Source organism: Aulonocara stuartgranti, assembly GCF_965226115.1.
Source record: "Aulonocara stuartgranti genome assembly, chromosome: 10".
NCBI classification, from domain to species: Eukaryota; Metazoa; Chordata; class Actinopteri; order Cichliformes; family Cichlidae; genus Aulonocara; species Aulonocara stuartgranti.
Window position 1 is genome coordinate 15,531,051 of NC_138946.1, and position 25,574 is coordinate 15,556,624.

At 42.7% G+C, this 25,574-nt stretch overlaps 2 protein-coding genes across 2 annotated transcripts in view; one reads left to right on the forward strand and one right to left on the reverse strand.

The window, feature by feature from the left end:
* On the forward strand, positions 1-20,074 carry mntb (MAX network transcriptional repressor b). The gene is made up of 6 exons (XM_082548322.1): positions 1-387; positions 4,337-4,907; positions 5,001-5,042; positions 5,341-5,452; positions 15,713-15,905; positions 16,068-20,074. Exons 1-6 carry the CDS (start codon positions 312-314, stop codon positions 16,880-16,882), a joined length of 1,809 nt encoding a protein of 602 aa, XP_082404448.1. The 5' UTR covers positions 1-311; the 3' UTR covers positions 16,883-20,074.
* LOC309715312 (septin-5-like) overlaps positions 19,652-25,574 on the reverse strand; it is an 8,549-nt gene continuing 2,626 nt past the window's right edge. The window contains exons 4-13 of the mRNA XM_082548323.1: positions 24,888-24,984; positions 24,516-24,602; positions 24,289-24,412; positions 23,977-24,111; positions 23,761-23,878; positions 22,769-22,870; positions 22,547-22,643; positions 22,183-22,345; positions 21,956-22,058; positions 19,652-21,860 (exon numbers count right to left, since the gene is read on the reverse strand). Of these exons, the coding sequence (XP_082404449.1) occupies positions 21,789-21,860; positions 21,956-22,058; positions 22,183-22,345; positions 22,547-22,643; positions 22,769-22,870; positions 23,761-23,878; positions 23,977-24,111; positions 24,289-24,412; positions 24,516-24,602; positions 24,888-24,984 (1,098 nt within the window). The 3' untranslated portion in view covers positions 19,652-21,788. The remainder of the gene's footprint in view (positions 21,861-21,955; positions 22,059-22,182; positions 22,346-22,546; positions 22,644-22,768; positions 22,871-23,760; positions 23,879-23,976; positions 24,112-24,288; positions 24,413-24,515; positions 24,603-24,887; positions 24,985-25,574) is intronic.

A 25,574-nucleotide genomic window follows, 5' to 3' on the forward strand; every position in this document is an offset into this window, starting at 1 on the left:
AATCCGGGAGGGGCGGGTCCTAACGAGAACACGACTCGCCTTGTTGTGTGTATTCCCGTGCTCGCATCGCCATCTTGTTGCCATCCTATTTTTTTACGTATGCGAGGATCTACTTTCCGTTCGGCCGGATTAAAAATCGCCCGTGTGCTTTCAGGAGAAACCCAAGGGACGAAAGGTTTGGGAGGGCTGGTGTGAACCGTGCATACGACGCTTACTACTGGGACGCTACTTACCTCCCTCCCCCCTCCCTCGGTCTTTTTCCTCCTTCCGTCCCGGGCTACCGGGTCTCCTGCCGTGAGGTTTTACGCGCAATGAGCATCGATACGCTTCTGGAGGCGGCCAGGTATCTGGAATGGCAAGCCCAGCAGCAACAACAGACCACACGTGGTGAGTTGAACAGCAGACCAGGGGGTTCGTGCTCAACGTGCAGGGCAGTGTACAGTGTGTGTGTTTAATACCATACTCCCTTTTGAGGAACCGACACCCGTTACTACCAGCGGGTTGCATTTGTAATCGATCCGCCTATGAGGCGTTTGTTTGGGTTCCTGTCAAAAACATAAAAATAAAATAAATAAGAAGGATTCACAGAAAACTACCACCAAACCCCAGGTGCTTACTTATTGCACAGCCTCCCCCGCATTAATGCGGAAACGACTAAAGTTGTTTTTTCGAACAACTTTGCGCGCTCTCGGGAGTGTGTGTGTCAGTCATAGTTTCACCACTCCAGTGACTCACCGTACGCGAGCGCGTGTGTGTGGGTGAGAGGCAGGAACAGGAGACTTTGTGTGACTAACCATGGTCCATTTATAAATTGTGTGATTGTCATATAAGTCCTTAATGTGTGTGTTCAGCTCATACACGCGCTGTAACTGTGTAATACCCCCGTGCGCTTTTGGAAATCTGTAAAATCGGCAGTGAAACGGTTTATTATAATTTTATTTTTTCATATTTTTCCAATGAAAAATTTCCCCTGGATCAGTTTGCCCCAGTTTTTGTCCGTCGAGCGCCGGCAGGGCGGTGGCGAGCTGAGGCTGCTCTTTACATAATACCCTGACATTGCTCAGCTATCTTATGACACTCACTTGGGCGGGCCCTCGCGCGCTAACCCCGGCCCTCATTTGTATATCAGTGCTCGAACTTATGCATATTGGCTCGTGCACCTCCGATTAGTTGTCAATCGACGTAAAGATCACTCACTGAACTGGATGAAGGGGGTTGGGGGTGTAGAGGGTGGGGGAGGCTGCCTTTTTGTGTTTCTCCCGTCAGATGACGTGTCAGGCAAACCAGCCCCCCGCTCCCCTTCCCCCTCTCGGCGTGCTTCACCCTACCGCGTGCTAGGGCCCGCCCACAGCTACCACGTGCACACCCCCTCCTATCCCCCCCCCCCAATATACAAACTTACGCGCATGCACACACACCCTCCTCGTCCCCGCCCTTCCCATTCAGTCTGCTGACAGTGGCGGGTCAAAGAGAGAAAAAGGGGGTAAGTAGGGCAGCTCACCGCCCTTCTCCTCGGCCCAGCCTCAATGCAGAAGTTATGTAATTTACGTTTGCGTGCGACGTAAATTATAATAATTTACATAATAATAATACTGTTGTTATTATTAATATAATAATAACAATAACAACGAATAATGTAATTAAGTGCTTTTTAAACTGTTTTGCATTAGTATTATTATGCCTGTAACAGAGGGATTTCCATTTTCCGAGTTACAGTGTGATTTTACAATGTGAACTTAGAAAAAAAGCCTCTCTTTCACTTTCAGTCTTTGTCATCACATAGCAGCTATGTGAAAGCAATCATGATGATAAACACCATCTCTATGTTATATAGAGTATACTGTACTGAAAAACATTTTGTTACTTTAGTTTTTAGTTTTAATTATTATATTATTGATATGTAATTTTTTAATGCAAAATTTGGCTTTTTTGTTTCAGAAGCTGTCTAAAAACTTGAAAATGTTCAAACTGCGACTATGCATTTTCATTTCTATGTGATATGTTGAGGGGCTGGAGCCTAAATAAGCTTACACTGGATTAAAAGCGATATGTAGTAGGTACTTTATTAAATCCATAAGTTAGGAGATCCCTGTTATTTTATCCAGAATTCTAACAAATTAGCTGAAATAAAGCTCAATAAGATGCACAAAATAAATGAGCTATTAATATATATAATGAGTAAAGTGACTAAAGATGCAAATAAACAAACATTTAAATACAAATTTTTCTGTGTTCACATGTGACACCACTATGCAATATGCTTTAATATTTTTACGTTCAAAATATTACAAATTTGTTAGAGTTTAATTTTTTAACATTGACTAATCAACAGTTGATTTAGTGATTTTTGCATCAAAGGAAGGACAGCCTGTGCTGTTCAGAAGGAGTCGGAGGATGATTTCTCAGTATATAGATAACTTGATTATAACTCTGTGGGAGCTCTCGCAACATTGTTGTTATCAAATCCTATTGTTCAAAGGAATATATTCTTCCAGAAGTGATTAGAAATATGTCTGTGGTCGTGATCGTATCATTGACTACGCAGGCGTTTTGCCCGGGTTGCGTCATCGGGAGTTTTTATTCTCACGCAGAGAGGAAACGAAAGTGTTACTTAACGCACAGCTAGGCATCTTGGCATGTGCTGTATCTGTTTTGTTGGAGGTGGCTGGGATGTGTGTTGGCGTTGTGCAGGTTTGAGGAATCCCTGGGATCTTCTAATGCTGCTGTTTCCATGGTGACTGAGGGCTTTCCACATTACTTTCTAGTCTGCCTGCTACAGTGTGCAGTAACTACTCACTCATATCATCACTCACTGTGTGTATGTGTGTGTGTTTCTTTGCCTCTGCATAATGATGTCTTTGCCTTTGTTTGCAGCACAACAGTGCTTCATTTGTATGTTGTCATGCTGCCAGCTCTAGTTATCCCAGCCGAATGGCTCCTTCACAACAGTCCTCAACTCTTGGTCAGACGCCCTGACGCAGCCCAGGGCGAGAGGCTCTCTCAGTGCTGGACCGGTCCAATCACAGGGCAGACTGAGGGGTGTTCTCTCCAGTGAGGCAACCGATTCAGAGACAGTTAATGTGGTTATTTGCCCCTCCTCACTGTCTCATTCTCTGATGACATCATTCTTTGTACGTGTTTGTGTGCAGGAAGTGTTGGTGTGCATGATACAGACAAAGTGAAATCCATCATGACAGATTCGGTAGCGTAGCAGTGAAGCTGCTAAGAGGACCTGTAGGGAACATAGGTCATATGTTGGTTGATAAATTACAAGTGATTAATGAAATCAGAATTTATGAAGAGTGCTTTCTGCATTTAGCACAGATCACTTTTTTTCCAGATTTTGGGAATAAAATTGGCTTTTCATCAAAGGAAACTCACCAGGGCTGTGATAAAAATGTAGCAGGGGGTTAATTTACTCAGGCATTCAATACATTTCTTTTTTCAAATGGCCAGAAATGAGAGGAAAATGCAATACCTCCTTTTCTGTCCGACACCCCAGACTCAACATCTTAATTGTATGTGAACCAGTAGTGATAAGGAGCATACCCCTCCCACCCCACAGAGGTGCATTATGCGCTAGGAGACCACTGCAGATGTGGTGTCCTAGCGCGTTTCAGATATGATAAATGTCTGACATAGGTGAACATTAAACAGATTTTGTCCTGCCAGATCCTTGCTACACAGTCAGTGTGACGTCTGATTGTGTTGCAATCCACAGTGAGTGAGTGGGCGTAGTGTGTCCTGCCTCCTGCATGCTCTATTCAGACAGCACCCTCGCCTAAACCAAACGAAGTATTTCCAGTATTGAGAACCAATCTGATGTGGACTATTTTGTGTTGTGTGCTACGTTTGGACAATGACGCAGCCTGTTAATGAGTAAAAGGTGCAAAAATACTGTGTGAAAACTAGTTTTAACTACTGAAAGGCCAGTCTTGCCAGATTATCATATACATCACATTCCTGCTTGTCTCCTTGCATACTACTGTTGTCACGCTGATTCTGAAATCCTGGGCTGATGTTATAAAAGCTTGGCTCATAGTCGGCACTGATGGCTGCATTTTATTCTGTTTGATTGTTTTATTTTTATAGTTATTTGCTCTTCTTTTGTGCCAGAGAATCTTTATTATATCAAGTAACTAAAGGTCTTTTCAGCTCTTTATCACACTGTCTTTGAACAGAGAACAGATGCATTTCAGTTGCTGACATCAGTAATTGTAGACGACAGTCAACAAGACTGTTATCAGCCAATAGTGATAGTCATCCATCCTTGTTCTTCTTACTTGTTTGATGTTAATCCTTATTTAACTTTAACTTACTTCTTTTCCTCCTTTAGAAGAAGAGCAACTTGAAGACAAGGAGCTCATCAGAAGGGAGGCGGAGTCAAAGCATGTGGAACTTGTGGCTTCACCATCTCAGCCAGTAGGAGCCAATCATGTCACCTGGGGTGATGAAACTCACCGTCAACAGCCGCATCACCTTCCTGTCCCACCGCCCCCGTCTCTACCTACTCGTCAACTCCCCATTGCAGTCATCCCAATGGTGCCGGTTGTCACCGCGACAACTTCAGTCCCGCCCCTTCCGCTCAAAACGCCAATTGCTGCTGCAGCAGCGACGCTCAACAGCTCCCCGCCAGTCAAGAACTCTTCCTCCCCTCCACCTCAGCCAGCGACTCGTCAACTGTTGTGCTCCCCTCAGATCAAAGTGGAACCCAGTGAGCAGCTGATAGATGTAAAGCCTGGAGCATCACAGCTTCAGGTTCAGATCAAGTACCCGGCCCCCATCAGCACTAATGGCTCCCAACACGCACTGGTTCCTCATCAGGCCCCACTCACACCTCAGCCACAGCCTAACGGGATGACCATGGAGGAAATGAAGGGAATGGAAGGGAAGAGGAGACCAGGAGGGTGAGTTTGTTTGTGTGTCTGTCTGTGTGTGTGTGTTAAATAAGGTATAAAGAGTGATCGGCTTATGGTTGATTATTTATTTTGCCTTTCCAGGGCGGGGACCAGAGAGGTGCACAATAAACTGGAGAAGAACAGGTTAGTCAAAATGATGGTAACCCCTCTCATGTTGAAAGAAATTGAGGAAAACTTGCCTTCCACATACACACATTTTCTGGGTGTTTTTCATGAAAGCATTTAACGAGGGCAAAGGTCACGGCAGTTCCTGAACTAATATAAATCCATGAAATCCTTCATCAAAAATGCAAAATTGGAGGTTTGAAATTTGTTGGTAAAAATCCCACGCAAAGAATCGACCGTCTTAAAAATGGTGAATATTCACAGTTGAGCAAAGACTACCATATGAAGTTCGACTCTTACATTTCTGCCTCTTCAGGCGAGCGCACCTGAAGGAGTGTTTTGAGACACTGAAGAAAAATGTTCCGAACATTGATGAGAAGAAAACGTCCAACCTCAGTGTTCTCCGCAGCGCTTTGCGTTACATACAGGTAAGGACAGTTTCAGCTTTCCCCAGCAAGCTCTTCATGTTACTTTGTCAGGACTTCAATTAACTGGTTGAGCTCTGGGGACCTCATAGGTCATAGGTCCAGTGTTATTGGTGTGGTTAGTCTCTTGTGACGGTGATACAGTGTCTGCTACATGCTTGTGAATCAGTCAGTATAATGTAATACTTGGAGGCTTCTTTGTTTCCAAGACCTTGGTCTATACAGTGGTAACCAGTTGTTCCAACACTGCCCTGTAGTCATGTAGGGATAGAAAAGAAACGGGCTGAACTAAATTGGTGGTTTTCAAAGTTTTTGTTCCAAGTCACATCAGAGGGGAAACTAAAAGTTCAAGGCACACCTTTATCCATGGATGTCTCCTTTAGATTGTCTTGTTAGATGAAGGGACTTCATCTAAAGCTCATTTGTGGCAACTGGACCTCGATTGATGCCTGCAGTTTTTTATGTAACAGTGTTACAACTTTATTAACATATTTCTTGCCTCAATCACCTTTGCAGACACTTTGGTTCAGCTCAAGCACTCTTCTACTGTAGGCCAAGTTTCTCTCAGAAACATGCTTTCCTCCATTAGCCACTAGTACCTTCTCAGCTTGCCTCAACACAGCTTGACTCGACTCGACTCTGTTTCAATCGGTTTCCATTACAACTGAGTACCACCTAATGTGCGTGGGGTCGTTATAGCAACATGGCCGAAAGTCCCGTGATGTCATTTGTATGCCACAGGAACGCCACAACAAAGGAGGACGTCGAGGCGATGATATAACTGCTGCTCAGTATGTGGCTTTTTGTCAAACCCAGTGGCCATGGTGTTGTTTTTTTCTGTAGCCATTTCTGTCGCTCCGAGGTTTTAAAAAAATGGGGGTTTTGAGCATCTCCTTTTTGTGAAGGAGACGCTCTTGTCACTCATCGAGTGATGCCACTGTCTAGCCAGTCAGGGACGTGCAGTCTGTTAATGTCATATTTTCGGATTACCTCAGATTGCTTGGATCCTCAACCGAGTAGGGACTAAAAAATACCTGGTACCAGCTAAAGGACACAAGCCTAAAAACCGAGTCGAGCTGTGCCAAGCTGACCCAAGTAGGTACTAATGGAAAAGAGCTACAAGTCTTTTTTTAGCCTGGTTTGGCACAGTGTTAACTAGGGCTGCCACAAACGATTATTTTGATAGTCGACTAGACACTGATTATTTTTGCGATTAGTCGACTAATCAGATCATCATCCATTGAACGTAAAGCGTACAGCTTATTGCACCAGCAGCATCTGCTCTTATATAACTATCATTAGCTTACAGCTTTAAGTGTTTAAGGTATGTGCTAACTAAAAATAAAGACAAGATGATAGTTTATTAAATTGTAATGAAATTTGCAGATTGTTTCGGTGAAGTTTAATAAACTCCTTGCTATCTAAAATATAACAGGACACCGGAGTATATTCTCCAGCATCTCACACTTCTGATAACCAGCTGTCTGCTTGACGTTTATTCAGCTGTGTAAAATCTATAACTTTAATCTCAGCCAAACAGATTTACTCAGGAACAAAAAAAATACAAAAAAAAAAAAGCCAAACAATAACATTTTTAAGTTATCTAAGTGACTTATATAACATGTTTAACCTGAGTAGCGAAAGCCGGCGGTGACGCCGGGAGTCCGGTGTTCTCACGGGCTCTAGTGAGCCATGCCCCCGGCTAGCTATCGAGCTAGCCGGGGCCGTTTTCGAAAACGTCGGAGCGCTTTTGAAAGTATGTGGTGTCTTGATAAACTGAGCAGATATTTGAAGTTTACACAGCTACATTCTCGCCTGAAAATATGTTAAACGTTTAACTAGCTGCCGCCATTGTTGGAAACTGAGCTGGGCTGCGCTATGAATTCTGGGACAGAGCTGCTTCTTTAACGGCAGCTGGCATCCTTGTACATGCAGTGCTGCCATCTTCTGTTTCAGTCTGTTATTACACTCTTAAATCCTACTACTTATTCCTGCGTCTTTTGTGATCTTACAAAGCTTCAAATGACGCGTCGACTATTAAATCAGTCGTCGTCGATTTTGATAGTCGACGTAATCGTGACTAGTCGACTAATCGTGGCAGCCCTAGTGTTAACACCTGGCACTTTCTCTGACAGATGGCGTTCTTGGGCTCAGGGTTTTTCCTTTTCCAGTTCAGCTGAAGTAACACGGGTTGCTGTCTCCAGACTGTTCACTGACAGTTAGTTTTTTCTAATTTGCAGTGGCCAATTTGCACTGTTTGTTAGTTACACAAGAACATCACTCGTATTACTCTCCTCCTCTCAGTCAGGGCCTTTGGTGTGTCTTCTTCTAATTCCCTTCATTCAGCAACTGAATTAACTTATTTTTATGCTTTAAACTAAAAACTACTGGTACAACAACTCAACATTTCACTCTTAACTTTTCGTGTATATTGCAGTAATAATGTAAGGCTGTCACAAAGTCCCACAGCACACCTGGACTTGCATCACATCACAGCAAATCTTGTGGGAACTACATAACATGAAAGGATAAAATGGCAACTTTTTTTTGTTAGAAGATCTAACGTTGCACATCGAGGCAGGAGGCTGATGGTACTTGGGTGAAGGGACGACTGTATAGCCCCAAGAGGGAAGTTTTCGGTCTGCAAAAGTAGACAAATGAGGACTTTTGTACTTTTTTTTTTTTAGCAGAAATAGATGTCAGGCTGGAGCTGCTGTCTATGTAGGGGGTTACTTTATTGCAGTGTAAGCTTTAAGATTTTGAGTCCAATGAAATACGCAGCGGAAAGTCAGTGGAAGGAGCTAAATTAGGGCGTGAGATGAGGGAATTTATTCAAAACAAGATGACTGCAAGTTCATGGGCTGCTCTCCAGGGAGCAGAGCGCAGAGGGATTTCAGGCCATCTTTAAGATGATGATGGTTGTTAGGCAGAGCCTAGCTGCGTTTGAGGAAACACAAACAGCACATATTAGATACACGTTTCTTGCTTTAGAGGTAATATACAGTGAAAAGCGGGTTGTTAGTATGGGTGAAAGGTGAGTCAGTATGTCTGTAGTCTAACCTTTCATGTGTGCCCTGTTTGTACAGCAGTGTTTAACCTCACTGCACACACAGTTTGCAACCTTTCACCTCCAGTTTAACTTGTCTCGATATTCTGGCAGTAGTTATACTGATGGGAAGAAGAAGTTGCATAAACTTTGTTGTTGTTTTTTTATTATTATTTTAATTGCAGAACTATTTGAAAGACCATCCCTCTAGGTGATCGTGTAACATTCAGTGACTTTAAAATCATTTAGCCATATCAGTATATTTGAGGGGGTGTGCACAAACAGAAAAACATTAAGTATCGGCTGCTTTTTATCCGTTTTGCAGGATTATAAATGAGATATTTTAGGATTTGGGGCTATTTGTCAGACACAGCAAGACATTTGAAGTTTTGTGGAGAAGCAGAGTAATCATTAGCTTTACAGACACACGGCTAGTGTATGTCAGCGTTGCTTGCAGTATTTTCCCCAGCCCACACTGTACTGCGGAGCTGGTTGGGTAATATCTTAGAGGGATGCTTTTCCTTTATCACACTATGTTGAGGCTGATGAATTGCTTCACTTTTCCTCTGTTTTCCTTTGATGGTTTCATTGTGGCATACTCTCCTCTGATTTATAATATTTGCTGGCTTTATTGTAGGTGAATGACTGCGTTTAGATGCGTACAAACACCCGGTCTTCTCTTTTTTTTTCTTTCTCCATGAAGCATAAAAAGCCTGATTATTTATATCCCTCCGTGCACGCTCATAACAGTTTTCAATTTTCTGATCGTCTGCCTGCAGGCGAGTCGTGATTTCATCTCAGCTTCGATGGTCTGAGCCAAAAACAGAAACTGGAGATGGTGTTTTAGTACTCCGGGTAGCACATCCAGGTTTCTCAAATGATTGATGATGGTGTTTCCATGCACAGCGATCATAATCAGGACCTTAATGCACATTCGTCCTTTTCTCTTCTCACCTCTCCCCATGTGAACCTGCAAACCTCTTCCCCCTCCTTCTCGCGGAGCCATGTGAGACCTGAGCACATGGCTAGCGCAAGGCCGATGATGTCACCACAGCTCACCCACTCCAGTAGCTTTGCATCCCTAGATTGCAGAGAGAAGGAGATGGGCAGTGATGGGCTCAGTGTTTACGCTAATGTAGCGGCGCATGCACTTATATCAGCTCTTCTTTGTCCCAGCCTTTTCTTATCCACATCTGTGTCCGTCTCGTCCTGTGTCACCCCGCTGTCTCTTGCCTTTAAAGCACTTGGTAACTATGGCAACAGGCGGCAGGTGGCCGGGGCACTGTAGTGAGTCCGTTCCTCCGTGTTTGTCTGCATGAGGGAGTGTGCCAGATGCAAGACTAAACGAGTCAAATTCTGGTCATATTGGTCTTTCTGTCAGCAGTTATGGATGATGGAGCACTCACAGGTGCTTTCAAGACATGGATAGTCCTGCTGCCTTGTCCTCATATCAGATTACAGATGCATATGATTAGAGCAGGGCGATATGGCCAAAAATATTTATCACGATATATATTTGAAAATTTGCGATAACGATATAACCGACGATATAATTGATGCGAGACAAAATACAACTCCACAACATTACTAGCGCAAAAAGACAACCTTCCATTTATTTTCACTTAAACAAGAAGCTGGTTTTTATGTACATTAAAGCTTTATAAAAATGTAACAGTGCAAATGCAAATTCCTTGCTGAAAGTTTAACCAAAAGGCATTTCCAGTAGAAATGGGCTGACATATCCTGAGCATAACCATGTATAATATCCACTGAAGTTAAAAAGAGGTGCTTTGCAACATTAAACTGCAGTGTGCAGTACGCATTTTTCGGACCATAAGGTGCACGGGATTATAAGGCACATTAAGCGAAACAAAGCAGTCAGATAAATCAAACTTTATTAAACTCATTCTTCTTGCTTCCTCCACTTCTGTACCATTGATTCATTAATGTTGAATTCTCTGGCAGCTGCTCTATTCCCATGTTGTTGCAGTATATTAATGACTAACCTCGTATTGTGGATGGATTATCTCAGTTGTTCTCCTGACTGAAGTTTGGTCCGTTTACAGCATCCTGCCATGCGATTGCATTTGTTTCTAACCATGAAGAACCTTCACGTTAACTTTTATAAGTGGAAAAGTGTTAGTGTTCGTCCTCCAGCTTCACTGTTTATGTTATGCTAACATAGCTGTGTCGCTAGCGATCACGTAGCACATCATTATATACCAGCTAGCCCAACTTCAGTAACCCTACAAACGTCACTGCTGTTTAGTTTCCTGTCTTCATTTATGTTGGAAGTGATAGCAGAGCTGTACGTTTGATTTTTTTCAGAAATCTCTCAGTCAGAACATGCAATATCATGCTTAGGTAACTAGCGAAACTAGCGAGCTAACTTCCGCTAGCTTCCTGCTAACTTCTAACTCCGTTAAATGTAATAACTTTTGTTTTCATGGATGCCTGGAAGTTAAACTTTATAGTTACACCTGGTAAAGCAGCAATGCTGATCGTTTTATTAAAGATGAAAGAATTTAGACAGTTTTTAACTCTAAGTGATGCTGCAGTGTTGTTTGACCTGAAACATACGGAGTTTAGGACCCAGATTACTCCCAGATTTAAGAGCATCTTAGTCCGACAAATACGACAATAACAACGGCCGCTTGCATGTTCTGCAAAAAAATGTGCTTTGTTGTGTATCTGACGGACAAACACCAAACCAGTTCCACATCACTGAAGTTGCACCATTTTTACAAACCAATTCTGGTTCATCTGTTTCACTCAACAATCGGCCATGTGCGTATGAAAACAAAGGCACTGCGCATGCGCGTTTTACTCCCATTCTATCGCGATATTTCATTTTCCTATCATTGCCTAACATTATACTGGTATTACCGTGAACGGTATAATATGGCCCAGCCCTACATATGATTAAGAAAAAACCTTCCGGGGCAAATTTCATCTCACCTGAGTCATTTGCACCTTTTTTTTTTATTACAAGGAACTTTCTGAAATGAGGATGGATAAAAGAGCGATAGATGAAGCACAGGAGAATAAGGGGGGAAGGGTCTTGAGGGAGTGGCGGATGTGGGGAGGAGGAGGAGGAGAGGGGAGTGTGGGATGGAAGTGTGGAAGAAAGAGGAGGAGGAGGGGGGTTGGGAGGGATCCAAGAGCACCCGACTGGCAAACATCCAGTCGCATCACTCCTTATATGTAATTGCCCCTGCGCTTCACCCAATTAGAGGGCTCCTTATGTTTTTTACAAACTGCTGCTCAAGCAGCCAAATCCTCACAAATGGGGTTGCCAAGGAAACAGCTATGGGTGGCAGCTGCTTCCTTGGTGATTTAGTGCAGGACTAATGGTGTCTGGGTTGATGCGAGAAGACCTTGAAATGATGTTCATGGATGCACATTCGCACTTCGGACACACTTGCAGTTCTTCGGAAGTCCTTGTATTTCAAAGAGTCTGCTGTGTCAATTAAGTGTCACATCTCCAGCACTGGAGTGCGTTAATGCTACGTGGAGCTCCGCAGATCTATGGTTACATGTTGTATGTGTGTAGTAACACTTTGCAGAAGTGTCAAAAATACTGTTAAAACGGACGCATTTGATTAAAGTGGGTTACTCGTGCTTTTGTTTGTCTTTTAGTTTAGTGCATGCAGTGGAGAAGACAGGCGCATTAAAATGTCCACTACAGCTATTGATTGTTTCTCATCCCGGCATCTTTTGAGCTCCATGTTGGTGAACTCCATGCCGATTCAATTTCCTTCTCAATCAACATCTGACCTACTATGCGTATTGCACATAGATGATATGCTGCTGGGTCAGGGGAAGACCGCCTGCAAGTGCATCTGCTTTGGTTGGCTTCTGTAACGTTTCTCACTGCACAGCCAGAGATGCTGATCCATCCAAAATCTGTGTTAAAACAAGCTTCAAATTTGTGACGACAACATGCATTTTTATCAGAACAGAAAGCTGCCCCTAAATGTGCTCTACTCAGAGTTTTTTTATGTATCAAATGCTTTTATGTTTCTTTGGATACTAATTTTAGCTAAAGGAGTTCAGTAATGACTAATGTCAATAAACAACTGGCTAATTGTTTATTGACTGGCCAAGTTTGTTGTAAGTACACTGATAATAGGTATGCAGTATTTATACTGGTCTCACCGCTGCTCTACAGCATGACGTGTAGTATTTACAGTAATCCCTGGTTACACTGCATGCATATAAAACATTATGTCATGTAATGTTTCCACTGTGTAATCACCATTTATGTTTTGGTTAGTGGGGTTTAAAGTATCAATAAAAAGATGACGATCCACTTTTGCTTCTCAAATGGCGAAAAACACAGAAATCCACAGACTTCTATGAAGTTTGTTAAGGCAGTGACTCTGTACTATCTGTGGACCGTTTGTGCTTATGTGTGTAGTTATGCCTTCACCTTAGAAGTCGGATGTCGTAGCTGACTTCACATTCCAGTAGTAGTTTGAAAATCATGGAAAAACAGGTTTTGGTTTGCTCTGTAGTGCAATGAAACTATTACTGTGTCACTCGTGATACGGTGCTTGGTTTTTGTTTGTTTGTTTTTGCACTTAAAAGCACTACTGGAGCACATTCACAGACAAACTGGTCAGTGCTCTGCATATGGTTTATTTAGCCACAGCATTGGTTACAGATAAGTTTTACTCTTTTGCTAATGTTTACTTTAACAGTCAATCTTGGATTGCTGAGTTGGGTTCGGTAGGGTTGCACTGAACTGACTTCAGTTCAAAATTGGAGCTGGAAACTCATAAATCGTTACCTCAACATCAAATGAAATTCACCAGTACCTCCCAAAGGCCTGCTTTGAAGCCCAGATCAATGTTTTGATTGATGCCAGCTCGTTCATGTTAACATCATTAATAATAATTTTACACTGCGTACACACAGAACCTCTAGTGCAAAAGCACCAGTGTTGTTTAACTGTGTGGTTACATGTGATTTGTAAATGTAACCTGGTCCTATGCTGACAAATCACTGGAACTGATTTTTGCTGTAATTTCCAGCACTGCCTCCTCGTCACTTATGACCTCTAAAACTGCTCGCACGATCAGGCTTCACACAACTGCGTGCGTGGACGCACAAAGACGGGAGGGCGTTGGTGTGAGCGGTGTTGAGCTGTTAAGTGATTTGAGTGCTACTAACCTGCACCATGTGAACTGTTTAAAGAGGGCTGTGGGGAAGGTGGGTTTGCGTGTGAGGCCATCACGTGCCTGCAGAGAGTAAACAGCTTTTCCTGCAGTAAGATCATGTGTCCCCATATGCTCATTTTGTGTAATCTCGCTTGTATTTCCAGCCTTACCTCAGTTCCCTTTTGTTTATTATCCTTTCGGCGGTTCGCTTCGTGTTTGCGCTAATTGTCAGATAAACACAGCCACAACAAAAAAGACAATTATACCCGTGATATACATTTATCAGCAATGTCCTCCGTAACAGTGGCACAATTACCAGCAATCAGACCACCACAAACAAGCCTATGCTGGCTCTAAATGGGCTTCGGGGGGTGAATGCACACATAATCATGACAGGTCTGCACACATTTACCTTACTTAGCAGAAGTCTGTTATTTCAAGCCATTTGATTAGCTGTAGTATTGTAATTTGAAACCCACCTTAAGATTTGATTTGTCTTACAATCCTTGTGATTTTCCTTCTGTTTTCAAAGTTAAAACCCTCGTGGTGGGTGCCAGAATAAAGTGCAAGTGGCAAGCGCCTAATACCTCCTGGATTTGTTCAGCAGTTATACTGGAAGAGGTGGCGCTCTGAGACAGTCTGATACATCACTGAGGATCATTTGCACCTTCATTAGGACAGGAAGCCATTTTCTGCCAAGCCTTTTTTTTTTCCCTCCAAGTTTTCATGCTGGCTATTCAACATCTCAACCAGATATTTAGTTTCCAGAATTAATCAGCTGCACACAACATACTATTCTACTTTTCTCCTCCCATTCCCCGCCCGTACCTTCCCCTCTACCTCCTCCCATGCGTCATTCCTCATCAGTAATCTGCCTTAATGTCCTTAGCCTGTCATAGTGTTTGGAGTTCATGCGTCAGCTGACCTACACAGAAACTGGGTCACGACGATGGTGTGGCGGGGCTGGGAAAGCTCTGCTCTTTCTTCCTAAATCTTTCCATGAAGCTTCCGTTCTTCTTGCGTTTCCTGCCATGTTTATAATCATTTCATTTTCCTCCACAAACACATTCAGCTCACTCTTGCTGCATGGCGGTGCTCTAGAAAGTAACGCATTTATTATTAACAGATTTCAGTAATCCAGTGACAGAACTGTAGCAGTAATTAGGAACTATTATCAACCCCAAAGTGATTTGGGGTTGATAATAGACAGGAGGGTGTTTTCTCTCACTCTGGCCTCAAGAAAAAAAACTAGCGTGATATCCAAGAAATGGGAGGAGCTTAGGTAAATGACTAAATGCCACTAAAGCAGTGTGGACATGCTTGAATTTGCAGGCGTGACTTCCCGCTGGTGTATGAATCTGGGATAGCATGGATAATGTTTGTTTAGAAGTACAGGGAGAAGAAAAGTTGTGTTGTAATGCTGTTTATTTACAGTGTGGGTATTTAAAAAGAATTCTAACCTGAAACAGTATTGGGTTTATTCTGAAAAAGCCACATGGGTTATTAGTTAAAAGAGGCAAAATGAGGGAGTTTCCCTTTTCTCTGACCTTTCTTTGCTGTTAACTGTTGATTAAAAGTCCCCCGTCTGTTTCATATTAACACACTTCCACTGTTTCACAGAGCCAAATCCCCCCACGCTTCCCTCAAAGGCACAAACTTGAAACAGCTGCTTAAAACCAGGCAGCATCAGTCAGCGCTAACAAAGTAAGGACAGGTTTTTCTTGAAAAGAAACTCAGCCATAGGATTACTCGTCGTCATATTGATGTAAATAGATAGCCTCACTTGAGACTGCGCTACTCGCCAGTTAGCCTTAACATTAAAAGCACCCGTCTGATGCTATGTAGCATCCCCCTGTGTACCTCAGATAAATCTGACCCAGTGCATCCTTTAGGTTCTTTGGGTTGCAGGATGAGGCCTCCTGGTCTTACTTCACCTGTTGTTGGTAATTGGTTAATACATTTTTCATTTTTCTGTTTTTGTATCATAAATGCAGATATGACGACATATTATATTTTTATAACAGTCTACACCTGTTCTCTTTGTCATCCTTTAAGACTCTGAAGCGCAAGGAGAAGGAGTACGAGCACGAGATGGAGCGTCTGGCTCGAGAGAAGATCGCAACGCAGCAGCGGCTGGCCGAGCTGAAGAACGAGCTCAGCCAGAACATGGACGCCATAGAAATCGACAGAGTCCTCAGACAGACCATCCAGCCAGAGGACGACCAGGCGTCCACGTCCACGGCCTCAGGTAAGGGAACAGACTGCAGCAGTTTGTTTTCAAACTGAATCGCAGGAGAGAAGGGTGATCAGAGAAGTTTGTTTTTTGATGTAGCAGTCGTTACATGTGGTTTGAATTTTACTTTTACGTAAACATTCATATCGTGATCACTGTTTCTGCTCTAATCTGCAGAAGGAGAAGATAATTATGAGCAGGACATGGATGAGGACGTTCCCGCCCCTCCTGCTCCCACGCCCCTTCCCAAACCGGCTCCTCCCATTTTACAAGCTCAGCCGCTCATCACCCCTCACCTGGCGATCCAGCACACCACACTGCCTATCCTCACCAGCGCCTCCCCCGTGGGTCCTCCTCCACCTCAAGCCATTGCCCCTGCTCCAGCCCCGGGTCAACCCCCACCGCCACCTCCTCATCCTATCCAGCCCCCAGCCATGCAGGTCCAGCCCACCGTCATCGCTCACGCCACTGTGTCCCATGCTTCAGTCATCCAGGCTGTCAATAATGCCCTTCCCACCAATCACAAACACCTAACGCATATCGCTCCATCACCTGGCCCCAACTCTTCCACACCTCAGCCGATCACAGCGGCTCCGGCTGCCCCTGCCACCGCCACTCACCAGCCAATAACTGCCCAGCCCATCGGACACATCACCGTCCATCCGGTGGCCCACCTGGGCTCTCCTTTGGCATCCCACCTCCCGACTCTCTACCCCCAGGGCATGTCTGTGTCCCAGCCCACGATGGTGGGCCACATCGCCCACACCTTCGCCCACCACACCCTTCCTCACGTCCAGGCCAATCCTCAAACTAACACTAACGGCGCCCAGGTGAACAGCGCGACTGTGGTGAGCCAGGGAAGCCCGTCGCTAGGGAAACCCACAGCAGTGCTGGCCCCCCACCCACAGCTGGTTGGACAGGCTACTGTCCTGAACCCTGTCACCATGGTTACAGTCCCAACCTTTCCCGTCAGCACGCTCAAACTGGCCTGAAACAGACAATAATACCTGTAGCGATGGATGTGAGACAGGAGAACGAGTTTTCATCTCCTGTCAGTCGCAGAGTCTCTGACAGACACGTGAACATTTGAGCATCAGCTGTTTCTGGACTTTGTGTGATGAATATCTTCTGAGATATTTCAGTCACAGCTCTGTTAGTTTGTGAACAATTACATTAAAGCTGAGTCAGCAGGTCGGGCCATTGTTTGTGAAAATGTGACTGTGACGTTTGTCTCCCCCGCAAACACAGAAACTCTGTTTTACCTTTTTATCTTCCTTCCTTTTCTCTTTATTTTACCGCCAGAGGCACTAACACAATAAGCTCTGTTTGCACTCAGGCATCAAGGATTTACTTTAACTGGTCATTCAGTCATTTAGGGGAAATGATTACAGCGAGACAGAGAGAGGACTTTGAGCTCGTGTGGGACGTGTAACGTCACTCCTGTGTTTAAAGGGTGGAGCTGGAGTTGGATTCAGTGGTCTCATCCAGATAAATCACACGCAGGGCCGTTTATCAGTCAATTACATCACATAACATTACATAGTTAATTAGGGCTAAAACATTGTCACGTACTGATGCAGTTATTTAGTTTTTTCTACCAGGAACACGACAGGAAAGTTTTTTGTTCTTCCCCTTTCGCCATGATCTAAGTTCGACACGTGGCAGACGAAGTCATTCTTTAAACATCTTGCAAATAGTTTAAGGAAAAGAATTTGAGGATGGTAGTGCAATAAAAAAAAACCTGACACGCTGCAGTTCAGAATACAAAAAAAGGAGACAGCACATCTTTTTAAAGGCAAATTCTGCAGTGGAGTTAATTTTTTCATTTTCTTTTTATCCACTACCTCAGAAGGCTTTTATTTTGGAGGGCGACTCCAAAACAGCGATTTGCTCCAGAGAATTGGGGCAGTGATTGCTCAGTTTGGTCAGCGTACAGTAGTGTCTGTTATTGATGGCCCTGTGGAGAAGTTGTGTCATGTTAACCACAAATAAAAGTAGGGCAGTAAGTTTGAAGCGAGCAGGAGCTGAGTCAGAAAAGCAGCTGAGGACAGAAGCTGGCAACTGGGATTTTCCAGCTATTTGTTGAAAAAAATAGTTAAAAGTAGGAAGAGCGTGCAGTGCAGTCAGCTTTGATCTGGTTACCTACACCCACAGTGAAAAGCTTGCCTTCTGCTGGGTTTTTAAAGAAAGATGTTAAAGGCTCTCAGCTATCTTTCACTGCCAGATTCAAAACCTGAGAAGTTGCCCAGTTACCCACAGGTCATTTGAGTGCATCAACTCCCGTCAAGTCTGCACACACTGGTGGTTATTGAGGCTTAAAGCGGCTTAACGAGCCCTCAGGAAACCTCCTAGGACTGCTCCGAAGCTCGTGTTTGTGCGTTTTAATAGGATTGTTTATTAGCTAAGACATTTTGAAACCAACCAAAGGCTGAGCGAGACTGTATGCAGAAAATTGTCTGCATACCTGCTCTCAAACAGTCAGGCAGGTTTCCTTTTGTCCCTTTGATGAGTGATGTTCCTTCAGCACACTGTGGGGAAAACAGGTTTCCAGCCGCTTTAGTGTAACGCAACAGCTCCCTCTGCTGTCGTTACCCAGGCACACACAGCACACAAGTTTCCGATGAGGCTTGTGATGAGGCTTGTGATGAGGCTTGTGAAAATGCTTTTTTTTTTTTTTTTTTTTAAACTTAACAGAACGAAACAAAATTATATGACTGTATGGAAGCTTGTTTATGCCACTAAAATAAAAACAAAAAACACAATGTTGCCGTTCAGACTTCTGAGAACATAACTTTAAATGGTTAATATTTCGAAATTTCAGCTTTCTCAGAAGTTTCGCTCAGCAAGATGACATTTTGAAGAAATAAAAAAATTAAAAAAAATTTTTTTTACATTCTTCCAGTGGCAGAAACAACCTTCCATAGATTGAACAGGTGAAAACAAGTAGATAAAGTGATAACTTTATCTACTAGTTTTGGAGGGCGATGCAAGGCCAAAAATACAGCTTTTCATTCCAAGAGAAATTTGGAAGAGATGTACGACAAATGCTGAACACCAAATCTTCAGCCGCAGTCCAGAAAATTTGTTAAAAAAAAAAAAAAATCAAATGTATTTAAATAAAAAAAAAACCCCGAAAGTGTGTTCGTGTGCGAGCGCATTCTCACAGCCTTCTCGCCAGCCTTTTCATCAGATTTCTCTTCGGTATAATGTCGTCAGTCTTGCGTGGCTCTGCTCCTCACCTCCTCTGCTGGTTTCCGTGTGTTACGTATGTATATGTGACTGTTTTCAGTATGTTTTATATTCTGTACTATAGCTAATCCTATTGTACCTGTAGCATGGCTCTGTTTTTTGTTTAGGTTCTTTTGGGAGGGGGGTGTTTACCCTTTGCCCTGTGCATGATTGAATGTGTGTGTGAGCGTGTAGCTAGCAGGTTATTTTTTTACACAGAGGTGATTTATGGTATGAGCCTGTTTGGGTGCTATTGTGTGTGCCTCTACTCAGTTTTCCTGAACACTGTGACAGCTCTGGCAAAACACATCGAGCGAATGGAAGAGACAAAGAATTACTGTCACACTCGTTTTTTTTTCTTTTTCTTTATTCTCCTTTTTTTTTTTTTTAACATGTAAGGTTTCCATATTTGTGAGTTGGACTGAGACATGAAATGTAGGGGGGGGGGGCAAAAAAAAGCTGTTGATCCTTTCTTGATAACCTAATAATGTCTAATATTTGAGTTTTTGTAATATTTGTATGTATGTATGAAAGTTTTGTAAATTTGTGATTGTATGCACGTTTTGGCAAATGAGTGTATGTATCTTCAAAATTTTAAAAATGCTTGTTTCTTTTCTTTTTTTGTTTTGTTTTGCATGTAGATTCTGTTTAGTTTCTTTTGATTAGAAGTTTTGTTTTAATGTTTTATTTCTGGGACCATGTACAATACTATATAACGTGGGCAGAATCTTGGACCTCATGCTACATTGATATTATATATGAATATAAAAAACATCTTTTCCCTATGGAGAAAGTTTTAAGTTATATATCGCCTGTACACTTTGGGCTGCCTTTTAGATCTAACTGTCCACTGTTTAAGATAACCATGATAATAATGGATTAAAAAAACATATTAATGAAGAATTATGCTGATGAAATAATAAAGATTCTTAATAAATCTTATTACATTTACAACACATTTTGCTTCTGCGTGAGTGGTTTTCAGAAGAAAAATTTAAACGGGCCTAAGACAGTTTTTTTTACTTTTTTTTTTTTTTACAAAACAGCAAAATTGGATATTAAAAATTACAAAACAAGTCAACTCACAAGAAATAAAAGCATGAAAAACTGTTTAAGTTGAAACATTAAAAAAAACTTACTTTGCTACAGTGAACACTAGATGGCAGTATGATATGGAGGCCTAAAACTACCATGATCAAAATTAAATGAACAAATAACTTGTTAAATAAAAACACCATAAAATAAAATAAAAAAATACTTTTTTTTGGTAATGTGTTTCTGCATCATTATGCAAATTAGAAAGGTTGTCGATCGAAGTGGAGCAACTTTTCACCTACTGCACATGTCAGAGGGATCGTGTGTTAGACGCAGGGGTTGAACCTTTTTGCTTTCAGTAATTTAGAAGTGTGAGGGCTCATTACAAATTTAAATACGGAAGAAAAGTAAAATAAATATCAACATATTTGTTTTGAATAACTTCTTTACCAAATGAATGATGTATTTATTTTGTTTGTGGCAGCTTTGGTCCATTAACGAGGTTGCTGATAAAGGGATCATGTTCACATGATAAAGAAACAAATCTACCAGTCATAAAAAAGAAATGCAAGTGTTATGTGGTGAAATATGTTTTCACTCTTTGCTTTGCAACAGATGTCTGAAGACGAGGTGCTCCAAGCTGTACTAGAGGCAGCGGTGCCTCCTGCTGTTCAGGAGGACAATGTCAGGGCAGAGCTGGTCTTTCTGGATCAGGATCATTTTCACACACGTCCTTATCATTTAGCACCAATATGTCTCCTATCAAACATGTCTGGGACATTCTGGGTCAGCGTGTTCATCAGTGTGTCTTTTGCATGATGAACACGCCCCAACCAGTCAAACCAGCCCCTCCCTGAGCCTGGATCCACCAGTTAAAAGAGGGGTTTTCCTTCCCACTGTCGCCAAAAGTTTGCTAATAGGGGGTTTTCTGATTGTTGGAGTTTTCTCTGTATTACTGTAAGGTCTTTACCTTATAATAAAAAGCATCTTGAGGCGACTGCTATTGAGATTTGGTGCTATATAAATAAACTTGAACAGCAGCAATCATCATTATCATTGTACAGCTGCAGGCTGCTCATCCAGGAATGGAGAGCAATTCTTCCACACATCCAGGAGTTGGGTGACTGCTTGCATTGGATCACATCTTATATTTACATATGCCATAGTGTTGGTCTATAAACTCTATTTAAAACACTGACTTGTGTTCCTTTTTTAGCTAGCATGTGACTAAAACAGTTGGAGCACTCTGGTTTTTCGAATGGGTGACTCATTCCAAAGTCCAAATCAGTTATCCTGCTGAGATGCTCCCAAACAGCAATACTGAGCTTTTGACTTGCATGTCCTTGCAGTATCCTTAATAGTTATAGAATGTTTTAGGATAAAGTTCATGATTTTTCTTTTCTAAAGGCGTTTAGGATTAGGAGGTTAGATCGGGAGTTAGATCTGGAAAAAACAGGGAAATCTTTTCTAGTATCTTTGGAAAGTCGTGATTCCAACTATGATTCTCACTGCAAGTTATCCTAAGTAAGAACAATTAGAAATAGGCTCAGTTTCAAGCTTGCCAATTGCCAAGGCCTCCTCTGTGACTCTGGGTGCTCCTCGTCTGGCTCCTGTTTCAGGGATGTACGGTGAGAATCAGCAGCCACTTCTATGACTGTGCTGCATCTGCTCCTGAATCCGCTCCAGCACCTCCTGCATCTTTCTCAGCTTAAAAACAAAATAAGAGAGTAAATACAGGTCTGATTACTCATAAGCTAAGTTGATGAATGAATGAATGAATGAATGAATGAAGAGAAACACACCTCTTCATCCTTTTCATAGATCAGTCTTTCCTTCTCAGTGTCAGCGACGGCCAGAGGCAGAGGAAAGTCTGCCTCACTACCGTCCCGATATTTCTCACGCAAACTAAGACCAAACCCACACACACAAAGATATTACAAAAATATCTGACCTCACTGTGCTTAACAGGGTTTTTTTCAAGTTTTTTTTAATATTGGTTTGTGGTGTTGTGCATCCTGCCTCCACCCACCTGCGTTTCCTCTCCAGCACCACCATGCGTGTCATGTTCTGGATGCACTGAGCTCTGTAGTTCTCATAGTGAATTTCCCGCGTCACGTCCTTCAGATCCTGCATGTGCGTCCTCACCAGCATGTTCCTCAGCAGCAGGAAGTCGGAGTGAGCCGGGTTCTCCACTGACCATGCAACAGCAACAGCAACAGCAACATTGTTACCGCATCATACTGGATTCTTTGTTATCAAATGGAACAACAGCCAGGTGCGCAACTGACACAAAATGTACTCTAAGGGGTAATGATTGAGTAAAAGTAAACCAAAAAACATAAAAAAAAAAAAAAACTAAAGTAAAATTAAAATTAAAAGGCTTGGGGTAATACCTTCTACCACGCCCCAGGGATAGACGCGACCCCTGAACTTTCGACCTTTACTCTCCACCTGTACGTTACTCCCAATCACAGCAAATGGGATGCTGTTCTGCAAGAAAACAACAACAACAACAACGACGACAAAGAAAAAAGCCCAAACCAAAATAAACCGGCAGCCTTAAAATAGACCAGACAACACATTTCAACCATGACAACGTGAATAAAATGAGGAACCTTAAGTATCTGTTCCTGTGTCTTGAAGTCTTCGTCCTCATCTGAATCACATTCAGGAAACTGGTAGATGTTTATCCCAAACTGCTTGATCTCCTCCCTGATCTGGAGCACATGAACACACATTAGGAGAAGATGTGTAACAGAAATAGATAAACTATATAACAGAGATTGGAGATCAATTACAGAACAGAACTGGGTTGCCAGAGGGTCAAATCGGCCCTGCTGGATAGCTTTGCATAGTTTGAAATTAAAGGAGTCATGAATAATTCCAACTTGGTGCACTGCAATTCCTGCTGTGTTGTGATACAAGGCAGGACGGATCCATGCGTACACCAAACTCTGACCCTAACTGCAGAAATCAAGACTGCTTCAATCCGATCAGACCAGGTAATGCTTTTCCAGTCTTTTTGTGTCTGGTTTCAGGACCCTGTGCAAATTGTAGCTTCAGTTTCCTGTTCGCAGCTGACTGCAGTGCCACCTGGTGTGATAACCTGACATTGTGCTTCAAAGTTCCACATGTGTGTTCAGAGATGCTCTTCTGAATACCTTCACTGTAATGAACGGCTATGTGGGTTAATGTTGCCTTCATGTTAGCTCCAAACAGTCTGACCATTATCCTCTGACATCAACAAAGATTTTTCACCCAGAGAACAGCTGCGGGCTGGATATTTTCTCTTTCTCAGACCATTCTCTGTAAACCCTAGAGATGGTTCTGTGGGAAAATCCCATTTAGATCAGCAGTTTCTTAAGTACTCAGACCAGCCCTTCTGGCCCCCCAAAACTATGTCACATTCAAAGTCTCCTAAATAATCTTTCGTTCCCATTTTGATGCTCACTTTGAACTTCAGCAGGTCCTCTTGGCCATATCTATATGCCTAAATGCATTGAGCTGCTCCTGTGTGATTGGCTGATTAGATATTTGTGTTAAGAGAGAGTTGAACAACACCCAGTGAAGCAGCCGTGTGTACATATTGGTATAACTGAGCTGTTACCTTCATCTTCTTTCTGCAGACCTCTGCTGGTGTCAGGCTGTCAGCTTTGGCCAACACAGGAATTATGTTGACTTTTTCATGAAGCGCCCTCATACAGTCCACATCCAGAGGTCGAAGGCTGATAAGAGAAAATAGTCACATACAGAAATGTGCAAAAATAAGAAAAAGTTTAGCTGATGCTGTTGGAACAGTGTTATCGCCGTTTCATCAGTGTACCCATGTCCGAACGGTGAGATGAAGTAGAGGCAGCAGTGGACTCTGTTGTCCTGAATGTTTCTTCTGTTCAGCCCGCTCTCGTCTCTGAAGTACTGTTCAAACTGCTGGTCGATGTAGTCGTCTATGTGCCTCCAGCTGATGCAGAAACAGAAAATGAATGAGTGAAACCTGGAGGCACACTGACACTCAATGTCAGCGATGAAATCAAGGGCTACGTATGTGCTTCACGAGTTCAATTCAAATGCCACCAAAATACCAAAGTCTTGCTCGAGTTAAGCTGGTTTGACTGCGAGGAGGAGTTCGTGACCTCACCTTTCTGTGTTGTTGACGGCATCTCCGAACCCTGGCGTGTCTATGATGGTGAGCCTCAGTTTGACTCCTTTCTCCTCAATGCCAACGGTGTGTTTGATGATGGCGACTGTTCGACTGATCCGCTCTGTAAGCGCACGCAGTTTGTTCAAAGACGCATGAGATCACACACGTGACATCAGATTGTGTGTCTACCTCCCCAATACAGAAAGTGAAAAACTAATACTTACCTTCAGCATTGAGAACTTTTCTGTCCTTGTAAAGATCCGTGAGGAACAAACTGTTGATTAGTGTGGATTTACCGAGACCGGACTCCCCTACAGAGACGTTTGAGTAAGGTAATAAATCATCTGTCTTCCTCGGAAGAATTTGTGTCAACAGATAAAGTTACAAGGATTTATGGACGCCACGCTCCCACTAATCAGTGGCGTGTTTTAATGATCGCTGGCAGAGCAGTGATGTCCGTTATCTCCACTTAAGAAGATATTTTTTTAACTTTGTTTTACTCGTTTATCATCACTTAAGTTTTTTGATATTTGATATTTTTGACTTGTTGTGCCTTTTGTAAAACCCTTCCTCCTCAGGAGAGAAATCAGACTCACCTGCGACTATGAGTGTGAATGTGAAGCCTTTCTTCACAGTTTTTCTGTGGACCTGGTTTGGTAATGTGGCAAAACCTACGTACTCCTTGTCCTGATCCTAAAGAAGGAAAATACAAAGATAACATACACATATGGGGATATTTACTGCTTCAATTAGAAATTCTCTCTACATCCTTGAGCTTCAGTGCTCCTTAGTTAATAAAGCAGTCAGATATGGGCCTGAAATGTCCAAACTGGTTATCAGTAGCCCTGTCGTTCTCCTCATGGATACTGTAGCACTTATTATCTTGAATAAATAAACATATATTGTGTCACAATAACAGCCATGACTCTCGCGTCACAGGCTGATCCCTATTGGGCCACAAGCTGGACTGCAAAGGATCACGAAACCTCATTTCACTTTGCCTTTGCCCCAGAAGCTTCGGTGCACCGACGGTGAGCAGACAAGAAAGGAAACCATAGACGCCTCTTAGCTTTAGAGCTTGATATGCTCTTTAAGGGCCAGACAGATGTGATAACCAAACTCGCTTGCCGCTTTTTTTTTCCCCTGTGTGAAAGTTGATGTCGTAAACTGTGTTTCTTTGAAAGCTGCATGAAGGAGTTGGAAACTGTTGAACGGGTACTGAAAGTGGGTGTAAGGTTTTAAAGATGTACTACGAAGTAAAGTAACACAGAGGTTCAGGCAAC